Source organism: Corvus moneduloides, chromosome 3 (genome assembly GCF_009650955.1).
Source record: "Corvus moneduloides isolate bCorMon1 chromosome 3, bCorMon1.pri, whole genome shotgun sequence".
In the NCBI taxonomy this organism is placed as follows: domain Eukaryota; kingdom Metazoa; phylum Chordata; class Aves; order Passeriformes; family Corvidae; genus Corvus; species Corvus moneduloides.
The window spans coordinates 109,217,382-109,242,948 of record NC_045478.1 but is presented as its reverse complement, the minus strand read 5'-3'; the positions used below and the strand labels follow the sequence as shown (position 1 = coordinate 109,242,948).

General features: G+C 54.2%; 1 protein-coding gene across 7 annotated transcripts; it reads left to right on the top strand.

The window, feature by feature from the left end:
• Nucleotides 1–4: 4 nt before the first annotated feature.
• On the top strand, nucleotides 5–25,567 carry KLC4 (kinesin light chain 4). 7 transcript variants are annotated; one of them, XM_032104223.1, is made up of 16 exons: nucleotides 5–112; nucleotides 10,768–11,034; nucleotides 11,221–11,451; nucleotides 11,773–11,851; nucleotides 11,937–12,162; nucleotides 12,469–12,556; nucleotides 12,868–12,969; nucleotides 13,277–13,450; nucleotides 13,607–13,706; nucleotides 14,200–14,252; nucleotides 16,720–16,787; nucleotides 16,869–16,977; nucleotides 17,746–17,868; nucleotides 24,436–24,560; nucleotides 24,670–24,727; nucleotides 25,088–25,567. In XM_032104223.1, the coding sequence occupies exons 2-16, from the start codon at nucleotides 10,786–10,788 to the stop codon at nucleotides 25,175–25,177; spliced, it is 1,875 nt and encodes a 624-aa protein (XP_031960114.1). In that variant the 5' UTR covers nucleotides 5–112; nucleotides 10,768–10,785; the 3' UTR covers nucleotides 25,178–25,567. The 7 variants fall into 7 exon arrangements, with proteins under 7 accessions (XP_031960114.1, XP_031960109.1, XP_031960116.1 ...); XM_032104218.1 differs by having other exon boundaries at nucleotides 17,746–17,895; XM_032104220.1 differs by lacking the exon at nucleotides 5–112 and adding an exon at nucleotides 148–250 and having other exon boundaries at nucleotides 17,746–17,895.

Genomic DNA, 25,567 nt, shown 5'->3' with positions numbered 1-25,567 from the left:
TAAAGGGGCTGCGCCGCTGAGAGGGCGGGTGGTGCCTGCCGCGGGTCTCGCCCCGCCCCCGCCGGGACCGGGACAGCGGCCGGGACGGCCATCGAGGTGTCGCGCCGAGCAGGTTGGACGGGCGGAGTTACGGGGGCTCGGTCGCTCCTCTTGGCGGCCCTGGTGGGGGGAGGACACGCAGAGCCCGGCGGCGCAGGCCAGAGCGGGGGCGGCCTTCCCGGGGCGACGCTCCCCCGCCGGCCGCGGGGAGGTGGGACCCCCGCGGGGAGCTGGGGAGATCCCTGGAGTGGGGCTGGGGCTGGCGGGGCTCGGGGACCGTGGCAGGGCGCCCTGGCCGCCGGGGCAGCGGAACGAGCGGGGGCGAGGGCAGCGTTGGGGCCGTGCCCGCCGTGCCCGGGTTCGGCGGGCCGCGGTAACGCTGCGGGTCGGCGGGGTCGGCGCCAAGGGTGCCGCCGGCTCTGCGGACTTTGGAGCCGGCGAGGCGCGCCCTGCGAGATCAGCCCCCTCCAGCCCCGGGGGAGCCCTGCTGGTGCCCGCTCTGCTCGGGAAGCTCCGGGTACGCAGGCTCGGTGCTCCTGGCCTCCCCGCGGGCAGGGCCGACTGCCACGCAGGGACGGCCGGCGGAGGCCGGGAGTCCTCGAGGGAGGAGCGGAATGTGTATATGGCAACCGTGGGTCAGCCCGAAGTCCCGGCCGTGGCTGTTTCCAGGGTACCGTGGGCACAGACTGCGGGATTCACTGCTCTGTAATTAGTCTGTGTCTTCGTTGCCAGGAATGGCTTTCACTGTAACACAAATAATGTATGTTTGCAGTCCTGCTATGTAACTTATGTGACATATAACCGTGCCATAGCTGTATGTACCCCACAGCCAGCCAGGTTTGCCCTCCAGAACTGGGGAACGGAGGACAGCAAGGTGCTTTAGGAAGCAAATATGTGTTGTGGGATGAAGCAAGAGAGAACCTGCATGTCAACATGGCTGGGCTGTTCCTCCTGGGACACCTGGGGGAACCTGTGGGGAGGGACAGGAGCACCAGTGCAGTACTGGTTCAGGTTCAGGGAGATGTAGGTAGCTGGGGACATTGTAGGGAGCACCATGCCAGTTGTGTATTACCGGGGATAGGATGGCTGTAGCAACAATCCAGGCTGGATCCTGTGTCATTGTCTTCTCTCTGAGCAGAGCAGCCAGAGACTGAACAAATGCTTCCCAGCGGTGCCCGGCCCAGCCCCGCACTGCACAGTGCGGACACACAGGGCTCCAGCCTTCCCAGATCTCCTGTATCTGGCCATTGCTGTAGGCGCAGCGATAGCAACCACGCAGCTGGAGGGTTCTCTGCAGCTACACCAGCTTGGCTTTAGGGGCTGGGATGGGGTCAGCAGTGGGGACACAGGCGAGGGTAGTACCAAACAGGATGTAAAACCTTCCACCACAGGATGGAGGGTGGGATGGAACAGGGCTTTGGCGGGCTGAGCAGGAGCCCGATGGTGGCCAGTGCTCCTTGGGCAGCATTTGGCGGCACCGCGGGGGCTCGGCCCCGCTCCTGGGCGCTCGCGTGGATCCCTGAGGAGGGAGCTGTGAGCTTGGCGTGCGTGGCGCTTTCTGCGCTCCCGGGAGAGCGTCTGACCGTCCTGTTCCCGGAGCCTGTCCGCATCCCTCCCCTCCCCCTGCCGCAGTGTGGTTGGCTGCCGAGCGCCGGGTGCCTGCGCCGCCGCTCGCTCCCAGGGCAGCGCGGCAGACGGAGCCGCGCAGCGCCGCGGCCGCCGCTCCTCCGCCGCCTCCGCGAGCACCGGCGCTGGACAAGCCGCTGCAGGCAGCCAGGTACCGCTGCTCTGCGGCGTGGGGCGGGGGACATTCCCATCCGGTGACTGAGGCGGGCAGGGTGCCCAGCCATCCTGGAACAAAGGACCGCTTTGATGCGCAGTTTCGGGCAGAGCTGATGAAAACTTTTCTTTCCTTCTGAAGCTTTCACTTAGCCAGGTGGGCACAGAATTTGTCTGTGGTGGTTCTGAGGGGTGAAGGGATCTTTCCGGCTTGTTTGTTTCAAGGATACGCAGCGGGCGTGCCTCCTGCTGCCAGACAAAGCCGGAGAAACGATGACGGAGGCAGGTCATACAGCACTGGCTCTCAAAGAGCCTTGTTTCGCCCCAAACCCTCTTTCCATTAATTAACGGCTTCCTGAGCTGTTCCGAAGTGGAGGTGCACCCTACCGAAGGTGGTGGGCTGGGGGAATCGCTGGTAAGCTTCTGTGAAGGAGACGATGCGCCTGGGAGGAGGTGTCTGAAGAAGAGCTGGGGGATGGTGTTGCGGTAGAATGCTCTGGCCAGGCAGCCGGGAGAAATCTGCACAATGGTTGGGAGGCAGCAGCACATTACCAGAAGCCGCAGGCTTCCCTGCGTCTTGCCTAGCTGGTATCTGGCATTCTGCTGCAGTTCGATGCTCGGGTCTCCTCTAGTGCCCTTGGTCTCCTCTCTGCCACCTTGGAGATGTGGAAAACACCCACCCCTGCCTGTGCTTGTGGGGAAAGAGGGTGGTGTTCAGCACACATCAGGTCAAAGATCTGGCCAGCTCAGACACAGGGTAAATAAACATGGCTGTGCTTTGCTGTAATTGGCAGAAGGAGCAGGAAGCATGTGTTCTCTCATCTGCTGTTTTGGAGGAATGTCCAGGTTGAAACAACAACATTAACCCCAAATACCAAAATGGCTCTTGGGGCACAAAGGACACGTGGCAAGATTCTGACCTTGGCAGAGTTGCTGGATAAATGCTTCATTTCCTGGGAAAGAGCCATGGAGCTCCTCAAAGAGCTCTAGCCAGACAGGGGAGCCAGAGATAAACCAGATCCTTTGCTTGTTACGCAGGTAGAGGTTTGTCCCTGTGACTTTGCCTGCCTTGCTGTGGTTTACAAAACCTGTTTGCTTCTGGAAATAGTAGCGCAGTCTTGCAGCCTGCAGTCAGCTGCTCTTTGAGGGTGCCCCAGGTACACCACAGAGGGAGTGTGGGCACACCAGAGCCCATCAGGGCATACAGAATGGCTCCAGAGCTCCTGCTGGTCCCATCTGCATCCTGCTTATCTCCCATACTGCTCAGGCACATCCAGTGCATAGCCCTCACATTAGACAGATGCCTGCAAAGGCACTGGCTCCTGGGAATTACTCTGCCTGCTTTAATACTGCTTCATGCTGTCAGGGCAAGGTAATGGCTCTCACTCTGTTTTTTATAGTGCAAGACTCCCAATCAGATTCTGAAGCTGGGAAGAGATGCTTGCCCTGGCTCCATTCCAGCTGCTTAGCTCTTGTCTCCACTAGCCTGGAAACATGTTTTAATGGTGTTTTGCTGTAGTCCCAGGCGCAGCAGATGCAGAATGGATTTAGTGAGCTGCTGCAGACATGAACAAGTTTAAAAACAAGGTCTTATCAGCTGATCTCGAGGTGCCAGCATAAGCTTGCTGGTGGGAGTGGTGATGACTGCTGTTCTCATTCCAATGGCCTGCTGGAAGGTGCAGGTTTTCCCAGCCAGCTGGGGTTGTAAACAATATGATGTACAATCAGAACAAAATGGTTTTCTGCTAATGGCAAAAATCGGTGCTATTTGTTTGGTTGGTTTTGCTGTTGTTGGCTGTTTTGTTGGGGTTTTTTTTACCCCTTGTTGCTTCCAATGTCTGTATTCTTTGGTAGTAACGAGTGGACTGAGACCTTTCTGGTCTTGAAAGGAGTGAATGATCTGATGCAAAGCCAACCAGATTACCTGCACTGTCTTCCTCGGAGTACATATCCGTATTGGAATTGGATCATGCTTTGATAATACAGGAGTTGCTTGCTCTGGTCAATCAGAACAAACACCAGTACCTTTTGTCTTGTCTGTTTCCAGCTGTGGGCTGGAAGGTGGGAGGGGTATGGGAAGCTCCCGTGTTCTTTCTGTAATGGTTTGAACATGAGTCACTGTGGCCAAGTCCTTGTAAAGCCACCTTATCACCACCTTGCCCTGGGTTTTAGGGAAGGGTATGTGATGTCATGTGTTTTATTAGAGATTGTAGGTGGCAGGGAGCTAAAGCTTCTGGGACAGAGAGGAGTGTTAGGAGGCTCCCTTCACGCTCTTTCCCTTCAGCTCCGGTCTCCTTGTGGGAGAGAGCTTCTGCTTGAGCTGCAAATCTAGTTCCTTAGTCCTTGTCCCCTGGGCCTCTTGCAGCCTGCTGGTTAGGACAGACATTCCCAACACAAGCCTTCCAGTATCTAGAAAAAAACCCCAGAGCTTCACAGTCAGCTAGAGCTGGCATGTGTCAGCTGCTGAAAGAAGCAATCCTGGCCTTGATCCCTGGACAGCCCTCCCTATCCCCTGGACAGGGATCAAGGCACATCAACAGCGCAGTCAGCTTGTACTGTGTTATACACGACTCTGAAGATTGGAGAAACTGGTTGGGCAAAGTCTTTCTGGGCTTGGAGACCGCCTTCAAAGCCATGTGAGGAGGTGCCTGGATGCCAAGGAGAGTCCTGGTTTTGGGGCATAGGAGAATGAGTGAGACAACTTCTTGCCTTCACTGCATGCTGTGTTGCTGCAGGTGGATTGCTTTGGGACAGAGGGACTGTCCCTGCGGGACCCTGCTGGAAGGAAGCAGGCACTGCATTCCCTTTCTCTGGGCCTCGGGTCATTTTCTGGTGCTGTGGTGCCTCGCTGCTTTTGTCCTGAGGAGGTGTTCACTAAAGGCAAACGCATTGACTTTATCTAGGAATTCAGATGAAGACTTTTTTTTCTTATCATTCTTTTTTTCCTCCCACAAGAGGATGGCTAAGTCATGGTCCAGGGGTCTGAAGAGTTTGTGGGATCTCCGTTTTGGGAGATGGTCCTTTAGCTAGACACAGATACCTGATCAGATACCTGCTTTGAGTGAGGGAATGGACCAAAGACCTCAAAGCATTCATTCCAAGTAATACTCTTCAAGTAGTACTCAAGCCAGACTCTTATTGAGGGGAAAGTTATAACACAACAATGCCTCTGTAGTACTTGAAGTCATCTGTGTGTTGGTTTAACTCTCTAGGCTGTCTGCAGTGCAAAAAAGGTCTGGGCTGGAGGCTGACATTGGGAAGGAATTTTGGACAGGAGATGGGACTCTAGGTGTCCCCTTTTTTGGCAATAGGGTGTAGAAACTTATTGAGACAACTGGTGGCAGAGAATGTAATGGACATTAGAGTTTGAGTGACATCTTTTGACTTTACAATTGCAGCTCAGGGATATGCTGGGTATGAGGTCCCAGGATGGTGACTCCTGCCTGATGTCCTCTTTGTGTGTTCTTCGTGGCTCTAAGGGAGCGTACAGGTATTTCTGGCAATGGTAACAAGCACCACAGAGCACCATTCCAGCTCTGGGCCTCACATGAACCTCAGCATTTCTTGTTTTGCCCATATTAGAGCAGCTCTGGAAATACCAACTTGGATGTGGAGCTCAGCAGCACCGGTTTGTCCCTTTTCTGTGGTTCTGCTCCAGGTGGCCTGGGGTGGTAACTCTGAGCGCAGTGGCTCTTCTAGCAGTGGTGTGTCAGTGTGCAGGTGTTCCTGGCAGTGTCGATGTGTCCGGGCTGTGCAGTGGAAGCCTCAGAGGCTCTGCACAGCTGACTATAATCTCCTACAATCTGTTTGCTTTCTGACACTAATATCAAAATAAGAAAATTTGTGCTCATGACACAGCCTCTTTGATAGCTGCAACTTTGTCACTCTGTTTGCTTTTTACTGCTTTTATTTTATTTTTCAGCATCCAGAGTATTAGGTGTTGGTTTTGTTGCAGTGTCCCGTAGGAGTGGAGACTCACTGTCTTATTTGCAGTGTCACTTCTAGCTTCATTGGACGTCAACCAGTCATTCCTGAGACCCTTTGTTGTTCAACAGTAATGAGCTGGCAGAGGTCCAAAGAAAAGCAAACAAACAAAACAAAAAACCCTTTCTGCTTTTATCAAGTCATTTTGCTTCCCAAATGTATAACCTTGCTGTTTCTCCAGGTAGCAAAAGCATGTCTCACAGGAGGAGACTGGGATAATTATGGTGAAGCAAGACAAAGCCCTGTGTTTCCATTTCTAGATGCTGCCATTGGTATCGATCTCTCAAATGTGGTCACTTGTTCTTGCTGTGGGTCAGACTTACTCTTTTCCACAGGAAGCTTTTTTCTAGAACCCAACTGTCTTCAACTACCTTACATCACTTATATCCTTAGATCACCTTCTCCTACAGAAGAATTTGCTGCTGAAAATGTGTTTCAGTTCTTTACAGAAAGTGCTGGCAGACCATCTGCAGTTTGAAGGACGCTGCAGTTATTGTCTTGTGCAAGTTGGGACGGTACCTTGTGTCTCACATGGGTCCAGGGACATGCAGAGAGGCAGTGAACTGAATTTGTTGAGTTGTTTGTAGACCTGAAATCTCTGTCCTGCTGTAGTTGACTCCTGATTTCCCCGGTGCCTTTCCTCCCCCATCCCCATAGCCTTCTAGCATTAGGCATCATAACCTAAGCTTTAAGATGCATTTGGACTCATTTAATCTGGCATCCTTGTACATGTTGTGGGTTGAAGATAGAAGCAGTGAAGCTTCCAGCTCTTTCCTCTTAAAGGTCTTGCATATGGGAGCAGTTTGAGAGGCAGAAGAATGAGCTGCTGAAATTGCTGATGCTTAGTGATTTCGCGGTTATGCACTTGAATGCAGGAGGAAGGTTTTTGCCTGGCAGGATGTAGTTGCTGATGGATTCCCAGCTGATTGCTGCAGCTGCCACAAAGCTCAGTGCACGCATGTTCCTTCCCTGTCCTCCAAACAGGAGCAGAAGAGGGGAGATGAGATGGGTGTTGTCGGAAAGCTGGGTTATTCTAGCAGCTCACTGTAAATAGGGAGGACGTGCCAACTAGAGCAGAAACGTGCGAGTGGAGACCTGGGCTGGGACACCTGCAGGTCCATGAGCACTGCAGCAGGATAAGCTGGGTACAAGGCTCTCCATCTCTCAAGGAGCTAGGTGGAAAAGCATTCTTTCTTCCTGTTCCAGTCTGAGCCCCACCCTGCAAAAGGCAAACCATGATGTGTCCCTTCATCTCTGCAGAAAACCTCTGAGTGTTTTCTGCCTGGATAAAGGACACTCAGTGCACCTTGCTGAATGTAAAGGAGTAGGTAAGAGTCCCTATACAGCAGCCTCAGCCTGCCCGACCTTGGTGTTTGCTGCCATAGCAAGTGTTTCCTCTCTGGAGAGCTGAGCACCGAGTGTAGACCTGTTAGGGGAGAGCTAAAATAAGGCAGTTTGGGGGAAAATTCCTGCTTTGGAAGGATAAGTCAGCTCCTACCAAGGTTTGTTGCTTTTCTTTGCTGTACAAGAGGTACCAGCATTCAAATGACTTCTCTGCAGTCTCCTGTTTGTTTTCTTGTTGAGCAGTTGTGTGTTGTTCTTAGGTTTTGCACCCTCTGTCCAGCCTGGACAATCCTCTGTCCACAGTTGAACGTGGAAACGTGTTGGTACCTAGCAGAGCTATGCTTCCAGGATGTCACCCTAGGGGAGAAAGGCCAATTATGTTGGTATATGTAAGGTTACAGATGTTTGCACAGCCAGTGAGAGAAGAAAAGCCTCTATTGGTATTCCTTGAAGGACCTGAGGAAGTAGTTGCAGGTAGGATGAGTCTTACATGCTGTGGATCAGGATGTTTTGATTTATTTTTCCTTCTCAGTCTGAAATCTTTGCAGTTTCAAAAAGCAAGCTGATTGTGAGGACTGTGAAATGCGTGAATGTTTTCTGCTGGAGGGGCTGAAGAAGGAGTGTTGCTGTAGTAGAGGTGCTGGTGGTTTAACACAGCAGTTTCACAGTTGAGGAGTAGTTCTGTGTACAGTGGAATTAATGAGGCTGATTTTCTATGGATCTGGGTCTTGTCTGTCTGACTCTGTTACCTAGCAAGGTGTGAGCTCTGGTGGCTTTTTATCCTGTGATATGTTCCTCTTCCCAGTATGTTTGTATTGCACATTTTAAAGATGGCAGCAAGATCTCTGCAGGGACATAAGTGATGCTGCCATGTAAACTGTCAGCACTTCACAACTGGCCCAGTACCCACAGGGACTTGTACAGCTCAGCTGTGTGAGTTTTAGAGCAGAGTTCTAGTTTTTTTGTATGTTGGGTATGAGGCCGTTCCTGGGCGTGTTCTTGTGTCACAAGCATTGCCTATGGGCCAGAGAACTCCCACTTGCCTGTTTCCCTGTTTGCAAGTGAGTCTGGGGCTATGTTTCCTTACAAGTTGAAACCAGTGATGGGGCCATTTAACCCTTTAGCAGTTATTATTACCTTGGGTTCTGTGGAAGAGGTAAGTGCCTGCTGAGCCTTCCTGGGAAGCTGTCTGGACATCTTTCAGAGCATGAGAGTGCTTGGCCAGATGAGGCAGCACTAACACCCTTTGGGCTGCCAACCTCTTTTCTCTAGGGCTGGGAGTTGTTGCACGTTTCTTCCTGAGTTGTGCTCACCTGCAGAAGTCTGCCTTAGGCAAGGCTTCCCTTATTGCTTTAGCACTTCATCCCACTCCAGGTGTGGAAAAGGTGGGAAAAAGAATAACAGGGGAACTGTTGACCAGAACGTTTAGCTGCCAGTTTCTGGAGAATGAGTTTGGAAGATAGGATATGAGTGGAAACCAACTCTCGAGACAATTTTTTCCTTTTGAAACAGTAGTCTATGTCCTCTGTCTTGCCCTTAATGAGGTTTTTCATGCTATTCTTATCATATGGTCTTCTCTGAAGCAAACTGGCATAAGTCATGGTCCAGATGAGACTATTTTGGTATAAAATACCCAATGTGCAGGGTTAACTGCATGTGGAGCATGACAGATACCCAAAAGTGAAGGATACAGTGAAGTGTGAGTCAGAATTGGTGCTGATGCTCAATCATGAAGTGAATGTGAAGTCAGCATTGTGACTTTGGGGGAGGATGACTCAGTTCTTGTTCAGAAGTGTGAACAGAAACCCAGTCTTCAAAAGACATGAGGTGTTTCTGCCCTGCTGAGGGTTCAGTGAGGTCTCTGCTGTGTGTCGAGGGTTTGCTCCCCTTCCTGAGGGATGGATGTACATCATTGGAACAGAAACCAAAGGAGGGTTGAGAGGAGAGTTCAGGCCTGTAAAATGACTGGAGGAAGAGTGAGGCTAAAGAGGAGGAGATGAGTGGCTTTAATAATGAGATGTGTGTACTTAAAGCAGCTGTCCCAGTGCTGTTTGTCATCTTCACTCTTAAGTGCTGCAGTGAGGAGGAAGCTGGGCCTCTCAATTGCTTGGGGCCCATTGCCCAGTAGCTCCCTGGCAGCTGGACTGTGGGATCACCTTGGGCAGAGTGCACAGGTGAGGAGGAGCCCTGCCAGAAAGAGGAGCTCTGCTCTCTCTGTTCCTGCAGCTGGGGCAGTATTTCTGTTCTCTCAGTAAACCAGGCACAAGGCAGCTGCTGAACTAAGAGCTCAAATCATGCAGAGATGGGTCCCGCAGGAGGTCAAAGGCAGATCTGATGGCAGCAATTCCCTCACCTCCTCCTGTGTAGATTCTGGGCAGCTTGCCAGCTTCCTGGCAGCAGGGCCCTGGGCACTCAGGTTGCAGAGGCCTCTGCCAGCTCCAGGAAGCAAGGAGGTGCTGCTGGGCAGGTGCTGCTTGTACAGGGCATAGCAGGGGGCTGGTTTTGGGGTGACCTGATAACAAGGGGGGAGGTGGCTTTACTGTTGAGTAGTGTGAGGAGGCTGCTGGGGTGGCCCAGCTGGAGGAAGAGGCTGGGACTCTGCTAGATGAGTGAGTCATGGAGCAGCCAGGGTCTTGCTGTAAGGGGTCTTGCCTTCCTCGTGTGTCTCTCAACCTCTGGCCTGTTGTGTTTCTCTAGCTCCTGGACTTTGTATGCAGGGGTCTTGCAGCCACACTGACATTGTGGGTTGTAGCACGTGGTGTCCCTGTGCAAAGGCAGTAGCTGGGTACTTTCCCATTGTATGTCTGGGGGGAACCGGACATGGAAGGAGTACGGAGTCCTTAGGCCATCCAGAGGAGTCCTTGGGCTGGCAGCAGGGTGAATGAAGATGGAGAAGTTGTTGGTGTTTCAAGTTGCACCTCCACAAGGATTATCTTAGTGTGACTGTAGCAGTTGGTGTATGTGAGCTTCCCCAGTCAGGCAGTGGTGTGGTGTGTCCTGCTGGTGGCATGTCCCTTAGTGCCACAATGGCAGTTCTGTGCTGAGGCTGCAATCCTCAGGATGTACTCTTCTGGTCAGGCAGTATTTTGGCACAGTGATGCCACTGATGCCTCCCTGTCTGAGACACTCTTCCAGGAGATTTTCCTTTGAGGAAGCAGAAAGCTTTCAGCTGGCATCCCTCCACTTTGTGTTCCCTTTCTTCTGCAGGTGTTGAACTCTGACGGCCTCTCTGCATCAGTGGTTTGTGGGCAGAAGGTGTATAGATTGAAGCCCCAGCTGCCAACCACAAATCTCTGCTCTTAAATGGAAGCTAAATTAGTCTTCCCCCTGCTGGGAGTGTGGGGGTGTTGGAGGTCAGCACTGGTTGTAGCCTTTTTGTCTCCTGTCCACGTGGGCCACCTGCGCTGGTTGCCAGCACTCCCGGCCACAAAAGCAGAGGCACGTGCCCTGACAGCTGCCTGCTGCCAAAGGGAAAGGGGAAGATGAAGGAGAAGGGCTTAGAGTAGGCAATCAGTTAAATGCTGTCTCTGACTGCTTGAAGGAGGTTGTGATACTTGTGTCTGGTTGTGACTCTCTGAAACAGCCCTGGAGCACTCAGGTTTTCTCTTGGTCTCTGTGCAGGCCTGCAGGAGTAGGACTATGTCCACCATGGTGTACCCAAGGGAGGAGAAACTGGACAAGCTGAGCCAAGAGGAGATAATTTCCAACACCAAGCTGGTAATGCAAGGGCTGGAAGCACTCAAGAATGAACACAACTCCATCCTGCACAGCTTGCTGGAGACCATCAAGTGCCTGAAGAAGGATGAAGAAGCCAATCTCGTGCATGAGAAATCCAACCTGCTCCGCAAGTCAGTGGAGATGATAGAACTGGGGCTTGGAGAAGCTCAGGTGAGAGTGGTCGGTGATCCCCTAGGTGTTACCTGGGATTGGCAGAGGAAGGGTGGGCATGTGGCCATTTCCCATAAGCTGCAGGAATGGGAAGGGGCTAAGTGTAGGTGGCTAGCATGGGACCCTCAGCATGCATGTGAGGGAGAGACAAGAGTGTGGTTGTTACTGACTGAGACTCTTAACAAGGTGATGATGGCCTTGTCCAACCATCTGAATGCTGTGGAGTCAGAGAAGCAGAAGCTGCGTGCTCAGGTGCGGAGACTGTGCCAGGAGAACCAGTGGCTGCGTGATGAGCTTGCCAACACCCAGCAGAAGCTGCAGCGTAGTGAACAGACCGTGGCTCAGCTGGAGGAGGAGAAGAAACACCTTGAGTTCATGAACCAGCTGAAGAAGTATGATGAGGATGTCTCGCCTTCGGTATGCCCCAGTCCTTTTGAGCAGCCGCTTTTGTGGGTCCGGGAGGTTGGATTGGGAGAACTGCCTGGGTGTGATAACATTGTCCTGGATTTTGCCCCTTCCCAGCTACCATGCACAGCAATGCCTGTAATAAAGGGGGCCTGCATGGGGCAGAGTCTCTGGATTTTGTTCTGTGCGGGGAGATGGTGGCAGAGACAGCAGGAGAAATTGAGTGTGTTGGTGGGCTGAAGAAGAGCTGAGAGTTTGGCAACTGACTCAGCCCAGACTGCTGCTGCTGTCTCTGCTGAGAACCAACAGTATTTGTGATTCTCATCCTCTCAGGAGGAGAAGGAGGGTGACTCCACCAAGGACTCTCTGGATGACCTATTCCCAAATGAGGAGGAGGAGCATGGTCCTGGATGTAAGTGTTTGCTCATGTATGGGTGCTGCTGTCTCTGTTCAAGCCTGCTGGGCCAACTGTGCCATGTTTATTTCTGTGCCCACAGTGCCCCACCAGCACAGCAGTGCCGTGGCAGCTGCCCAGCAGGGAGGTTATGAGATTCCCGCACGCTTGCGCACCCTCCACAACCTTGTCATCCAGTACGCCTCGCAGGGACGCTATGAGGTGGCTGTGCCGCTCTGCAAGCAGGCACTCGAGGACCTAGAGAAGACATCAGGCCATGATCATCCTGATGTGGCTACCATGCTCAACATTCTAGCACTAGTGTACAGGTGAGCATGGTGGGGAGGGCAGGACTGGGCCAGGACAGGTTTCTGCACCTCTGGCTTCCCTTTACAGCACATCCTGGGGCTTCCCCAGCTGCCAGTGGTTTGCCTTTCAGAAAAGTTTTGGCCTAGATGGGGTATTTGGTTTGCCAAACTCCCAGATATAACTAGGGACTGAGTAAAGCAGGGAGGAATGGAGAAATGAAAGGTCTGTGAGGGCTGGATCTGTGTGGAAGGAGGACTATCCATAGTTCTGTCTGCTGTGGGCTCTGGTGTCCAAATCCCAAATAACTGCTTGACTTTGCCCTGCAGGGATCAGAATAAATACAAAGAAGCAGCACACCTCTTGAATGATGCTCTTTCCATCCGTGAGAAGACTCTAGGCAAAGACCACCCAGCAGTGAGTGTCTCCCTCCTCTTCCAGTCACTTCTTCACTTTTGGGTGCTGCTGGGGCACTGTTCCAGCAGTTTTACTGCTCCAGTGTTTCCTGCTGGCTGGTTCAGTATGGCCTGTAAGGAGTTGGCTTCTCTTGGATCCTGTGATATAGGCAGGGCAGGATCTGTCTCCTGTCTCTGGACCTCCTTCTCTTGAGAAGGAGCAGTACTGCAGGCATGGAGGAAATGGGACAGTCACTGTTACTGCTGCTTGCACCCCTTGTTTGGTCCTGCTGGAATTTGCTTTGTTTCATGCAGAAACTTCTGTCTCTGTAGGTGGCAGCGACTTTGAACAATTTGGCTGTTCTCTATGGCAAGAGAGGGAAGTACAAAGAAGCAGAGCCACTGTGTAAGCGAGCCCTGGAGATCCGTGAGAAGGTAGAGTCTTCCACACTTTCTCCTCTCAGCTCTCCCTGTGGGCTTTCTCCCATTACCTTAGTGCACATGGGAAATCCAGGGCCTATCTAGTCTCTTCAGCTGCTGATTCTTCCACCGTCTTTCCTGTCTCTCCAGTGTTTGCAGCCCTAGAGAGGCCTGCCAGGAGGGGGAAGCTGGAATTTCTCCTCTTTGCCTCTCCAGTCCTTGGCTTTTATCTGACACAGTAGACACTGTAGTCCCCCCAGCACATGCCTAACTCCAGGAGTCCGCTGCAGTCTTTGTGCCTTCTCTTCTTTTGTTCACCCAGGTTCTAGGCAAAGACCATCCTGATGTGGCCAAGCAGCTGAACAATCTAGCCCTGTTGTGCCAGAACCAGGGCAAGTACGATGAGGTGGAGTACTATTACTGCCGGGCCCTGGAGATCTACGAGAGCTGCCTGGGTCCTGATGACCCCAATGTGGCCAAGACCAAGAACAACCTGGTGAGGCCCTGGGGAGAGGCTGTGTAGTGTTGGGGAGGGGTGCTATGGGAGAGGTGAGCATTGCATTATGGCTTAGACACAGAGCCATAGCAGCAAGATGTGGGCAGAGTTAATCTGTTTCCCAGTGGGACTGGAGCTGTTTTGTTTTGGTTGCAGGCTTCCTGTTACCTGAAGCAAGGCAAATACAAAGATGCAGAGGTGCTGTATAAGGATATCCTTACCCGTGCTCATGTGAAGGAGTTTGGCTCTGTGGATGGTTTGTACAGCAGAAGCCCTTGGGGCTGGGGAGGGGTTTCCTGTCTCTCAGCCTAGATTTGTCTGGTTCTGGTGTTGCCCAGACTGAGGGATGGGATGCCTTGCAGGGCCCCTGCTTTGGGCAGCCCTTGAGATGCTGCCATTCCAGTGTCTTATGCTGTTCCCTCTCCTCTCAGAAGTCTCAACCCAGTCTTTATAGGGTTGGGAATAGTAAATGGCACAATCATTCCCAGGCATAGGCTGAAGTTTCTCCTGTGCACCTGGCATATGTGCTTCCACTGGGAGGACTTGTTCTTTCCTTCCCCTGTCCTGCCCTTGCAGTGTTGGTTGCCTTTCTTGGGACTCGGGATGAGGGAGCAGGGCGGAGGATCTGGAAGTGTTGTCACCTCCCTCTGATGAGGTGCTAGCTCTGGGGACAGGGTACTGAGCTGTACAGGAGGCAAACAACAGCGTGGGGTGGTGAATGGACCTGTTTTGCATTCTTCCCCACACAGATGAGCACAAGCCAATCTGGATGCATGCAGAGGAGAGAGAGGAGATGAGCAAGGTGAGTCTGATCCCAGGGGGTTTGATCTTCTCTTATCACAGCCTATCTCTTATCTCCTCCTTCCTGGAGAAGCTGCAGTCTGAAGAGCTCCCAAGTCCCGGAGGTGTCTGGAAAGCAGGGATACAGCACTGCTGCTCCCTGGGGCAGCAGGGAGGGAAGGCCCTTCATAGAGCAGGGTGTTTTTCCTCGAGCAGGGCTGTTCAGTCTCTCGGCCATGGCTGCATGCTCTCTCTGGTTTAGTGATTGATCCCTCTTGGGCATGCAGATGATGGAAGATGGCAGAGGGTTGTGCTGCAAGGCCTTGGCACTCTGTTCCGAAGAGCTGCCAGTACCCAGAGCATAAGTGGCTTCTGAAGCAGCTCTAAGGCTGTCTAGGGAAAAATGGAGGTCAAGAAGAAACTGCTGCTGTCACCTCTCTTAGGAAATGGAGCCATGTCTGAAAAAGATGTCTGCACGGGGCAGGCCCTAGCTGGCCTCTGAAAGAGGATAGAAATGGACTGTGCTTGCCTTGGGCTAGGCTGAAAGACAAAGCTACTGCTGCTCCTGTAGCGCAGGCCCTGCTCTGTGGGCAGTCAATAAATGCAGCAGAGTTGTGTCTTTGCTTTTGCCACGTCTGAGGCCCCATCTGCTTTTTGGCAACTGGTTGAAGCAGCAGAATGAAGGGTTCTGATCTAGTCCTCTACCTGCAGTGGGACTCTCCTTTTCTTTTGCCCTCAGAGCAGGCCCCAACCCTACAGAGTTCAGGCAGCAGTCTGGCAGGCTTGACTTAGGGACTGATGAGTCCCATCCTGTCAGCCCTGAAAGCAGGGCACTGGCACGTGCTTCCCACCGGCATCCTGTGCCTTCCCATTGAGCTGCTCTGTGTGGCTCCCAGTGCAGAGCACTGCTCAGCTTTACCCTGTTCTGGCTGCTGTACTGGGAAGGCTCTGCTGTAAAGAATCTGCACTTGCTGCAGCACCATCCTGGAGAAATCCAAGTTGGAGTAGAGACCAGGCTCCCCTTGCCCCCTCTGGGATTGAGACTCTTCTGATCATATCTTTGGAGAATTTAGGGGTCAAATGTAGATAGCTGTAGTAGGGAGCTGTGCTCCAGATAATGCAAACTCTGCCATGGGGCAAGAAAGCATGCTCAGGGGCCCACAGCTGGAGTAAGATTCACTTTGCATGTGCGTCTTAGGCAAGGGCTAAGCCTCTTTCCCTGACTCTGGGGCTCCCGTCCCCAAGGCAGCTGTGCCTGTGCCCCACAGCAAAGCAAGGTTGGCATTCCTGTCCAGGCAGCAGTAGTCACAAACCTGCTTGTACTGCTGGCCCACGAGCTGAGGCTGATGTACTCTGCCTTGTGCTGTTTCCTTATCCTCTGTTAAAATATATGAAATTCCTCTCAGAGAGCTTCACTGCTTTTGTCCCTTGCCCCTCTTTCCTGACAGCAGAGAGAGGCCAGCTCATGCTGGCCTTGGGCAGGGCCTTGGGCACAGCTGGCAGCCCTGGCCTTCAAGGTTTTATCTGCCCCAGAGGATTTGACACCTTTCCTATCAGGTTCAGAAACCCTTTAGGGCTGCCTCTACACAAGCTTCAGAGGTGTATTGAGTCCTGAACTTCCCTGTCCCTGGTGCCTGCCCAGGCTGTGTAGGCTCTAGTGTGAAGAAAACCACATGTGCCTGTGGCACAGGGAGACTCAGGCATGTGGGATAAAGAGCGGAGAAGTGCTGTGGGACTGAGTAAGAAAAATGGTCCCCATGGAGACAGTTTCTTCTGGGCTAGAGGGGAGCTCATGCTGTGAAGCAGTGGCTCCCTGCACCTGCTTGATGCCACAGTCCCACGGACCCTGGGCTAGCAGCTACTGCCCTGCAGTGTGGGTTGTCCAGATCGTCCTCCTTGAGCATCAAGCTCTGCCTGCTGTGCTGTTGCTCTGGCCAGCAGCCTGTTTGCAGCTGACTGGGACAGGGCCAGCCAGCTAGCTTTGGGGTGCAAAGGGGACTTTGGGGTGGGGAGGGGACAGCTAACTGGGCTAAGCTGCTGTGGGGCAAGCCTGACCTTGTAGGCCAAAGGCTGGGATGCAGCTGGCTGATTCCTTTGCTAGTCCTGGCTGAGGGATTTAGTGCCCGTGGTGACTGGCATACCTGTGGAGTTTTGTCTCCCTTTTGCATGTTGGTTGGGGTGTCATGCCCTTCATTATGCCATGAGAGTGGGCTGTGTTGTTCCTGCTGCCTTTGGTACTGTGGAAGGGGGTAAGGAGGTGGGATTATGCTTCTTCCTGGAACTAGGATATCACTTTTGCTTGTGGCCCAAATATGTTGCCTACCAGGAACCTGCTGGGCTTCATCACTGCATTTGCATATTGTGTTTCCAATGGTTGGGCTGGTGCAGGGGTGCAGCCTGGGGTCTGACCCTGGCATCCAGTGGGAGAGCACAGCCCAGAGAAGGGCAGTAGGTATGGGACTAAGCTCTCACCTCTCCTCACCCTGCAGAGCAAGCACAGAGACAGCACTCCCTATGCTGAGTATGGTGGCTGGTACAAGGCCTGTAAGGTTAGCAGGTAAGAGCTGGTTTGTGGGCAGCTGTGGACTCCGGAGGGGTGACCTCAGGGCTCCTGCTCACCTTCCCTCTGTTACCTCAGCCCAACTGTGAACACCACTCTGAGGAACCTGGGTGCGCTATACCGGCGCCAGGGCAAGCTGGAGGCAGCCGAGACCTTGGAGGAGTGCGCAGTTCGCTCCCGGCGACAGGTAACCCCAGAGGGACCTTCCCTGGTATGGGGGGCACTGCAGGGCTTGGGGTGGTGGGTTATGGCACTGCCTTTGGTTGGGGTGTGGTGAGGGACTCTCCTGGACCTCTCTGATGTTCTTGGTTTACATTCCCATGACAGCAGAGGGCCTTGGTGGTTGGGGTTGCATTTGTGCAGAGGTGCACACGTGTGTAGGTGTGTAGGGCGGTGCATGTGTGCATGGATGGAGCAGATGTCCATGTGTGGATGTGTGGGGAAGGCATGGCTCACTGAGTGCAGAAATACTGCAGCTGGGTTAAGGCAGGTTACTGGGCTTTGTCAGCTGCTGGGGAGACCTACACTTACTGGGAACTTTTTTCTCCAGAGGCAGACCTAGAATTTCTTAGAGTATCTCTTGCCTTAAACTCCTCTCAATCCTCAAATAATAAAGCAGGAGCTATAAGCACCTAGCACAAAGATTGAAGGACAGCCAAATCCTCCACACTTCAAAATGTGGTGGAAAAAAGCTGTCAGTTTTGGGGTAGCATGCCCTTGTTCCACAGGGTTGGTTATGCCCTTGTGGGGACTCATTGATCTGGGAGTTCATACAGAGACTACTAAGTGCAGGATGGCATTTGGCTCCATCCTGGTTGTGCTGGGCAGTTTTGGCTATGGTGGGGCAGTGGCCAAGAGAGGGAACAGGAACCAAGCACAGTGATGGTCCAGTGGATCTCTAGAGGGAAGGAACACAGACAAAACACGGTTCTTCCTTATCCTTTCCTGCTTGCAGGGCATTGACCCGATCAACCAGACAAAGGTGGTGGAGATTCTGAAGGAGGGGGATGGCACAGAGAGACGTCGGAGCCTGGGAGGCAGCGTCAAGTACGAGAATGCCACAGACGGTAGCGAGGAAGTGAGTATGGGCGTGGAATGGAGCGGGGTAAGTACAAGACACCATCAAGAATGGCCTCAGCCGGCTGCCAGAGGAAAGGGACAGCCTGGCTGAGGGCTGTCCCCGCGTGGCCTGTCGTGGCATCCTTGTCTGCCTCCATTCATTCCCTGCACATTTCCTTCCCCCTTCTTGGCATGAGCCAGCCAGCCCACAAAGGTGCGTGTCTGGGTCTGGCTTCTGGTGTACAGAACAGATATTCCCAGCTGAGGGTTCCTGCTTCCGGGGGAGCTGCCAGGCCCTGGCAGTGCACAGCATGAGCTGGTCCTGGTCTGCCCTTAATCTTAGGCTTGTAACCATATTAACATCTCTCCCTGCTGCTCCCCTCTGGAGGCCCTGGCTGAGAGCATCAGCCCCATCTCGGACTCCCCCAGCCTGTGAGAGCCATTTGGCTGGCTGTCCTGCACTGTGCCACTGACAATGCTGAGCCTGGGGAGGGTTGTGTGTGTGTGTGATATGCCTGGTGTGTCTGTGACTGACTGACTGACTGCAGGGCACAGGAATAGTCTGTAGTCAGCATCTTTGCTGTCCCCCTCTCCTGGTCTCATGCCCTCGGCAGGCTCTGGCCAAGCAGAGGTGATAAAAGGCAGGTCTTTCTGGCAAGCTGGGCTAACCAGTGAAGGCAGTAGAATGGTGTTAGCTGAGGCACAGGCAGGGCAACCTGAACCTGTCTAGGCTTGCTCTGAGGCTGAGGGTGACTTTGGTCACTAGCTCTGAGTTTGGAGAAAGGTGGTGATCCAGGTCTGGAACAGGTGCCTTTTGTCTCCTGCAAGCAGGAGGATGGAGAAGAGGCAACAAGTGAGCATGGTGCTGGTGGGTGCTTGGCTCAAGGGCTGCTAGAGCTGTTAATGCTACATTCCTTCTGCAAACTCTGACTGAGAGCATAGAGTAGCTGGGGTTGTTGCAGCCTGGCACAGGCAAGACACTGAGCACACAGAGTCCTTTGCTGCCCCCTCACATTTGCTGTCACTAACCCTTCCCCACCTGGCTCTGCTCTATCCCCACCTGCATGAGCTCCCTCCCTTCCTCTTTTTCCTTCCCTCTTGCCATGACAGCCCTTCAGCACCCAAAGCCTGAAGCCTGCTGGCTCTCTTGATTGTGGATTGTACACAGGAGGTGGCTGAAGGGGATCTGGAGAACAGACCTCCAAGTGGACCCAGCAGCTTTGCCAGATGCAAGGCTGTCCTTTGCCCCAGGTCTTGGCATCAGGACCAAAGAGGGTCTTAGCTCTGGCAAGGCACCAACTCTGGGCCCCTGCACTCACCGTTAGTAAGGGGGCTAGACAAGCACAGAGGGAGGGCTGCAGGTTTGGATTAGAATCACCTGGTCCCTGTGCTGGCTGGTGTCTCTGCAGCTCCTCCTGACTGTGCTTGGTGTTGGGTAATCTCTTTGCATTGGTGATGGTCTGGGAGACCTTCCTGATACTTTCTGAGCTGATCATCCTAAGGCAAGTAGGCAGTGCCACCCTCTCCCACAGCCAGTCCCAGACAAGGGGCATAGTCCCTGCTCATATGACCCTTCCCCAGGGGTCTTAGCAGAGCTTCCCTGCCCCAGCCAGCTGTAAATAGAGGATTTGAGGGCTAGCCCAGCACCCTGGGGGACACAGCTGCTGCCACATGACTCCTTTTCCAGCCTGCTGCACACATAGCCAGTCTTCTCTCTGAGCCAGCAGCCCTGCACTGTACTGAAGCTCCCTGCAAAAGAAGGCTGAGGCAGCTCCCGCTGCTCCTGTCTGTCATGGCGTGTTGTTTTCTGTGTTGGTCCAGAGACCTCTGATGTGCTGCCTTAAAGCAGCCTCTGCTGCCCTCCCTTAGCTGTCCTCTGCTGCAGGCAGGGCTGTGGGAGCCCCCAGGGTGCCCTGTGCCCATAGGCAGCTCTGGAGCACCCCAGGGCCTGGAGCAGCTGCTTGCTGCCCAGGTAATTGGGATGTGAGAAGAGGGGCATGGCATCAGCTCCGTGGTGCAGAGGCCTTGGCAGGTACCCAAGGCCCAGGAGCAGGGAGCCCGTGGAGCAGGAGACCCAGGCTGTTCCTCCCTGAGCTAAGCTGTTCCTGCCAGCCCACTAAGCCCACTAGCAAAGAAGTGAGGCCGCAGTTTCAGCCTCACAGGACTCTCTCCCTGCCCAGATGTGGCCTGTGGTCTCTGCATGCAGCCTGGGCCTTGTCCCACCTGCTCCCTAGGTGACCTGCAACCTCACAGCCTTGTAAATTGTGTCTTTCTCCTCTCTGTGCACTAGGCTTAAATGCCTCCCGAGACTCCCTCTTTCCCCTCCACCGCAGTCACCTGGATGTTTGTGTTGTATCTTCCGACTTTTCCTCCACACCATCCCTCCTTCCTCGGCAAGAACTCCACGCCAGTCCCCCAACCCTCCTGGCGCGCGAGGGCACCGTGACGCCTGCAGAGGAGTGCCTGGCCACATGGCCCAGCTCCAGTCCCGTGGCCAGCAAGAGCAGGAAGAATCTGCGAGGAGCTGCCAGCTCCCCCAGGCCAGGGTGACGGGCCACTGTCCCCTTGCATGCCCCCACCCCTGGCCTGCCCTTGCACATCCCTGGGGCCCAGGCCTGTGGGGGATTGTCTTCACTCCAGGCTTGCCGGCTCCATTGTCACTAGACATCCTCAGCCCTCCTAGCTTGTTCCCTCCATCTCTACAAAGGCACGAAGATGGAGGGCTGTTATGGGACAGGGAGGCCTGGCCTAGGCAGGGCTGTCATGTGCCCAGTTGCTTTCTTCGCTGTAGGCTTAGCTGATATTAGTGCCTTGTAGCAAACCTGTGCTGGTCCCCAGTGAGATGGGCTCTCCCTGCAGCACAGGGCAGTCCCCATCTTGCTGCCCTCCTCCCTGTTGAGCTGTGTAACCCAGGAGCATTGTGTGGGTCTCTCTGCAGAGACACGGGAGTGTAGGGCAGCCCATAGAGCTACTGTACACCCATGGTGAGGTGAGGGGGCAACAGCCAAGGACTGTGTGCAGGAACAGGGACTGGCCATCACAAGCATGTTTGGCAGCAACCTCCTGACTGGATGCTATAGCCAGGCTCCTCATCTGGCATTAAGGGGTGAATCAGCCCCCCCATTGCTACAGGGCTCTTAGGTGTGGCTGGTGGGAGAAGTAGGGGCGAAGTTGTTTGCTGTTCCTTGAAAGCAGAGGTGGGGTAGGAAGAAAAGAGAACTTTTTTGCAAGGGCCAGACCCCAGACTATTAGAAGTGGCTGAGATGGGGAAGGGACTGGACTGGAGCAGAGTGGTTGGGAGAAAAAGAAGGTGCAAAGACGGACGTGAAGAAGCAAAGAGCTAGGGCTGGAGGTGCTCTGAGCACGTGGGAGCAGATGGGATGGCTGGAGGGAGGTTGCTTCGGGGGAAGGGGTTGGATTGCTCACAGGTCCTTGGGGCTGACTGCAGTCTGGCTGTCCCTAGCCAAGTGGGTGGGAGATCTGTAACCCTGTTACTGACAGGATCACAGTGCTGACCCTGAGGAGGTGTGGAGGTGGCTCAGCGCCTCTGATGGCTTCAGGCCTTCACAGGGTCTGGTGCTGTTAGTCGTTACTGGGATACGGAATGTGTCCGAGGGCCAGACTCCACTGTCTTGGGTCTCACACCCTTGGGTGTACACCCTCACCCCACCTCCGGTAGGAAGTGAACCTCCCAGTCCTCCTGTCTGGGAAGAAAGCTGGGGAGGCTGCAGGCAGCAGGATAGAGCCCAGGGGCCAGCACAGGACTCCTCCTTATTTATTTAGCTAGATCCTTACTTTCATGCTAGTCATCTGGCAGGTTGTGATAGTAAATGTGCTTCTGTCTGTCTGGGCCTGGCTTTCCTGTGGTGGTGCAGAGGCCTTGGGGTATATGCATGCTGCTCCCCTGGGAGCTTGTGCTTACTGAAAGGACCGTGGGGCATGGAGCCCAGGGCTGAATGCTCCAGGGCTGTACCTTCCCTGCGTCTCTGTCCCAGTGCTGCTCCATGCTTCTGGAGAGTGGTGAGTTCCCAGTGCAGGGTGTGTTTGGACCTCAGGGCCACCTGCCCCTGTGCTTTGCCATGTCCTGGACCTGGTGCTGTAACAACCATACCTCTAATTAAAGGTAGACTGACCCAAATCGCTGCCCTGTGCTTCTTTCCATGCTCTGTAGGCCAGCGTCGGTCAGCCCCAGGGTGGTGGGTGCAAATGCTGCTGGAGCAGGTGTGGGGGTGCTTGGTGTCTGTCTGTGTGTGTACAGGGGCAGGTGCTGCCCCCAGGGCACCCCTCCCAGGTTGAGCATTGGAGATGAAAGACCCAGCTCCACTGTGCTTTTTTCCCTGTCCCCCAAGCTGGAGTTGCTGCTAACCTCAGCTCAGTAACCATGTGTGGCAGGGCTGCCCTGGGGCATCTGAGCTTGGACCTTCCCCAACAGGCATTTCTATTTATCCAAAGAAGTACCCCATTGTGTCCCTCAGTGCTGAGCTCCACACACTGCCAAATCCTGCCCAAGTCCTCTGCCTCCATGCATTAGGCAGGGTGGGAGCATGCAGGGGAGAGGAGCTCAGTGGTGGAGCTGCTTTTTTTTTTTTTGAATGCTCTCATCCTGGTGGGTGCAATGGGGTGGGGGCTCTGCGGCAAACCAAACCCATAAATGTTCTGAGTTAAAAATAACCTGTCAGAAAAGGGAGTGGGGGGAGAAGAGAGGCTATTTTTAACCCAGCATGCAGCAGCATTTGGTTCTGGTGTTGGTCTGCAGTCAGTCTGCATCACTGCAGCTGGGAAAATGTGGCTCCATCCTCCAGCCCTGATACAAGAGCATACTTCCTGGCCTGATCCTGCTGCCCTTGTACCATGGTCCTGCTCCCCTGTCCCAGCTGTGTTCCCTCTTCCACTCCTGGCTTGTGTGCCCTGGGAAAAGCAATAGTGCCTGGCATAGCAGTACCCTGCAGGGAGAGTGGTGACTTGGCGGGGACGCAAAAGACACCTCCCCACCTTTGCTAATGCTATGCACTGATGTTCAGCTCATCCAAAACCTGCCCGGAATGCCTCGTGCAGGAATCGAATTGTTTGCTGCTTTGGGTGCTCTCTGCATTTCTGGTGAGTGGGTCCCTTTGCAGCAGCAACACATGGCTCTCAACTTGGAAAACTCTCATCCCAATGAGAAAGTGAAGAGGTTCAATGTACTTGTTTTATCCAAGAAGGGATGAGATGAATACCAGGAGAAAGGTTTGCTGGTAGGAAAAGTCCTGGTCAGCTGTTAGAGAGCAGTCTAGGGGTGGATCAACTTTGGGTAATCAGAGCAGAGAACCACTGGAAAAGCCTTGCCCAGGGCTACAGTCTGTAGTGGTCAGCACAAGGGGGTGACTGGCCTAAGGCACAGACCATGCCCACCTGCAGAGCTGCTTGGACAATGCTTGGACAGTAATTGCTGGTGCTAGCCTGAGCCACAAGGCATTTTGGTCATTAGGAGCGCTTCAAAGGGGCTCCCTCCCATCTTCCTGAGGAGTAAAGGGCTTTTGCCATCACTTTACCTTGATTTCTTCTGCCCCAATGTTCCAAGGGCCATTCAGAGCAGGAGCAGGGAAGACTGCTGTTATCAGGCCATCAGAGCAAAAGTAATTCCACATCAGCAGTGGTGTCACAACCTTATGTAACAAGCAGGCCAAGCCACAGGGGAAGAGCTTAGTGCCATGCTGACACAGTGGCATGGTGTGGTGTCATGCTGGCATCCTGTGCCTTGCATGCATGTGGAGCTAAGTGCAGGAGGTGGGCTAGAGCCTGTCAAGGGCTGAGAGCACCTCGCTGAGTACTGGGGGCTTTTGGAGGCATGTGGGAGGAAACAGGCTGGAGAACAAGATTTCAGGCTGGAGCTGCCTGAGTTGCTCCAAAGGCTCAAAGCTAATTGTCTTGGGGGTGTTAGAGGTGGGACAAGGCTGTGTGTGCATTGTGAAATGGTGGTGTGTGGTGTGAGTGAGCCTGCAGGACCAGGGTGTGCATCGGTATGAGTGCTGGACAGAGAGGAGGAACAGTGATGGTGTGGTGAAGAAGGGCAGGGGGAGGGGGAGGATGAGGATGGTCTCTGGCCAGCAGCAACTGAGGAGAAAGTCCCAGCCGCATGTCCTGACCTGACAAAAGTATCCCTAATCTTGGGACTCCCATCAGGGCTTGTTGTCTTCCTGGCCACTGGGACCTCCTTGGCAGTTGCCGCCTGAGCTGTTCTAGGTGATGGAGCTGTGTCGTGTTCGAGCAGGACTGTGTGAGTGCCAGTGCCATTTGTGCTGGTGGCCTGGGGCAAGTCAGCAGCCTGTGTGGGTGTTGAGCTTGCACAGGGCAGGAGGGAGTATCAGTTTGGATGAGCCAGACAATAGTGGCAGGGGGCCCTGACTGTATGGCCATCACGTCCTGTAGAGAACCAGGTGAGGGGAAGCCATGTAGCGAGCAGTAAGCCTGCTTTGGGCCAGGGCTAAATCCTCAGTGCAAGTGGGCAAGAGGATGTTTGGAGCCAGTTCCAGCCACTCATCAGCAGCATGCCAGAGCCCGATCAGCGCCACTCAGCCATCACCCTGGCTTGTGTCTCTGTGTCCAGGATGGCAGTGGCACTCTGCAGCGCAGCAGCTCCCTGGGAAAAATCCGGGATGTGATACGGAGGAGCAGTGAGATGTTGGTCAAGAAACTGCAGGGCAATGGTCCTCTGGAGCCCAGGAACACCAGGTACGTGTGAGGGTCAGGCTGCGTACAGGGCAGGTGGGGGCCCTGCCACCTTGTGTGTCTGGGTCTGACTGCAGCATGGTCACATCTGCTCTCCTCTGCTTTCTTGTAGCATGAAACGAGCTGCATCCTTAAATTACCTGCACAAGTCTAGCGATGCTTCATTTGAGGTAAGCACATTGTGAGTGGTGGGGCTGGTACAGGAGTGCATGTGAGGCTGGGGGCTGTGTGGCCAGCGGTGCAGGGGGTGAGGGGCATAATAGTAGGTCCCGGGTGCAGTGCTGAGAACCCCTGAGCTTGTAGCCCCTCATCTGAGGTCAGAGCTCCAAATCTAAAGGTGTTGCTTCTAAGTACCCACCTCCCTCCCTGCAAAGCTCACACAGATTGGGAGTAAAGGCAGCAACTACTGTGTGTGACAGCAGCCCCAGGGCTGTCCTGGCTTGCAAGGCAAGGGGTGCAGGAGTTGGGGTAGCAGCTTTGGGGCACGGGGGTCGATTGCAGGTACCTCATGGTCACTGTATTTTTTCCAGGGCACCCAAGGCCTCCGTGCGGAGAGCAGAGGCTTGAGCGCCAGCAGCATGGACCTGTCCTCCCACAGCTCCCTGCTCTCCTCCAACTGAGCTGGCGGCTCTGCTGCTGGGCACCCTGGCTTCGCGCTGCACGGGGCAGCGCCCGGCACCTCCCCACACCACCTACTCCGTTCTCCCCGTCACCGGTTCTCGTGCCACCGTCCGCCTGCCCAGCCCGGCCTCCCCCGGGGGTCCCTAGCTAGTTCGGGCACCGCAGCCCGCCCGCATGCTCCTCTGCTCTTCACCGGGGCCCGCAGCTCTGGTGGCCGGCATGCTCGGTACCAGTCACACACGCTCGCCAGCTAGAATCGCCAGCCCGGGGAGGAGGGTCGTCCCCGGGCCGGGGCAGCAGCGGGAGTGCCCCATGCCCCCGGGACGCCGGTCCCCCGCCGGATGATCGCTGTACTTTATTTTATTAAATAAAACCGACCCTAGAAGCGA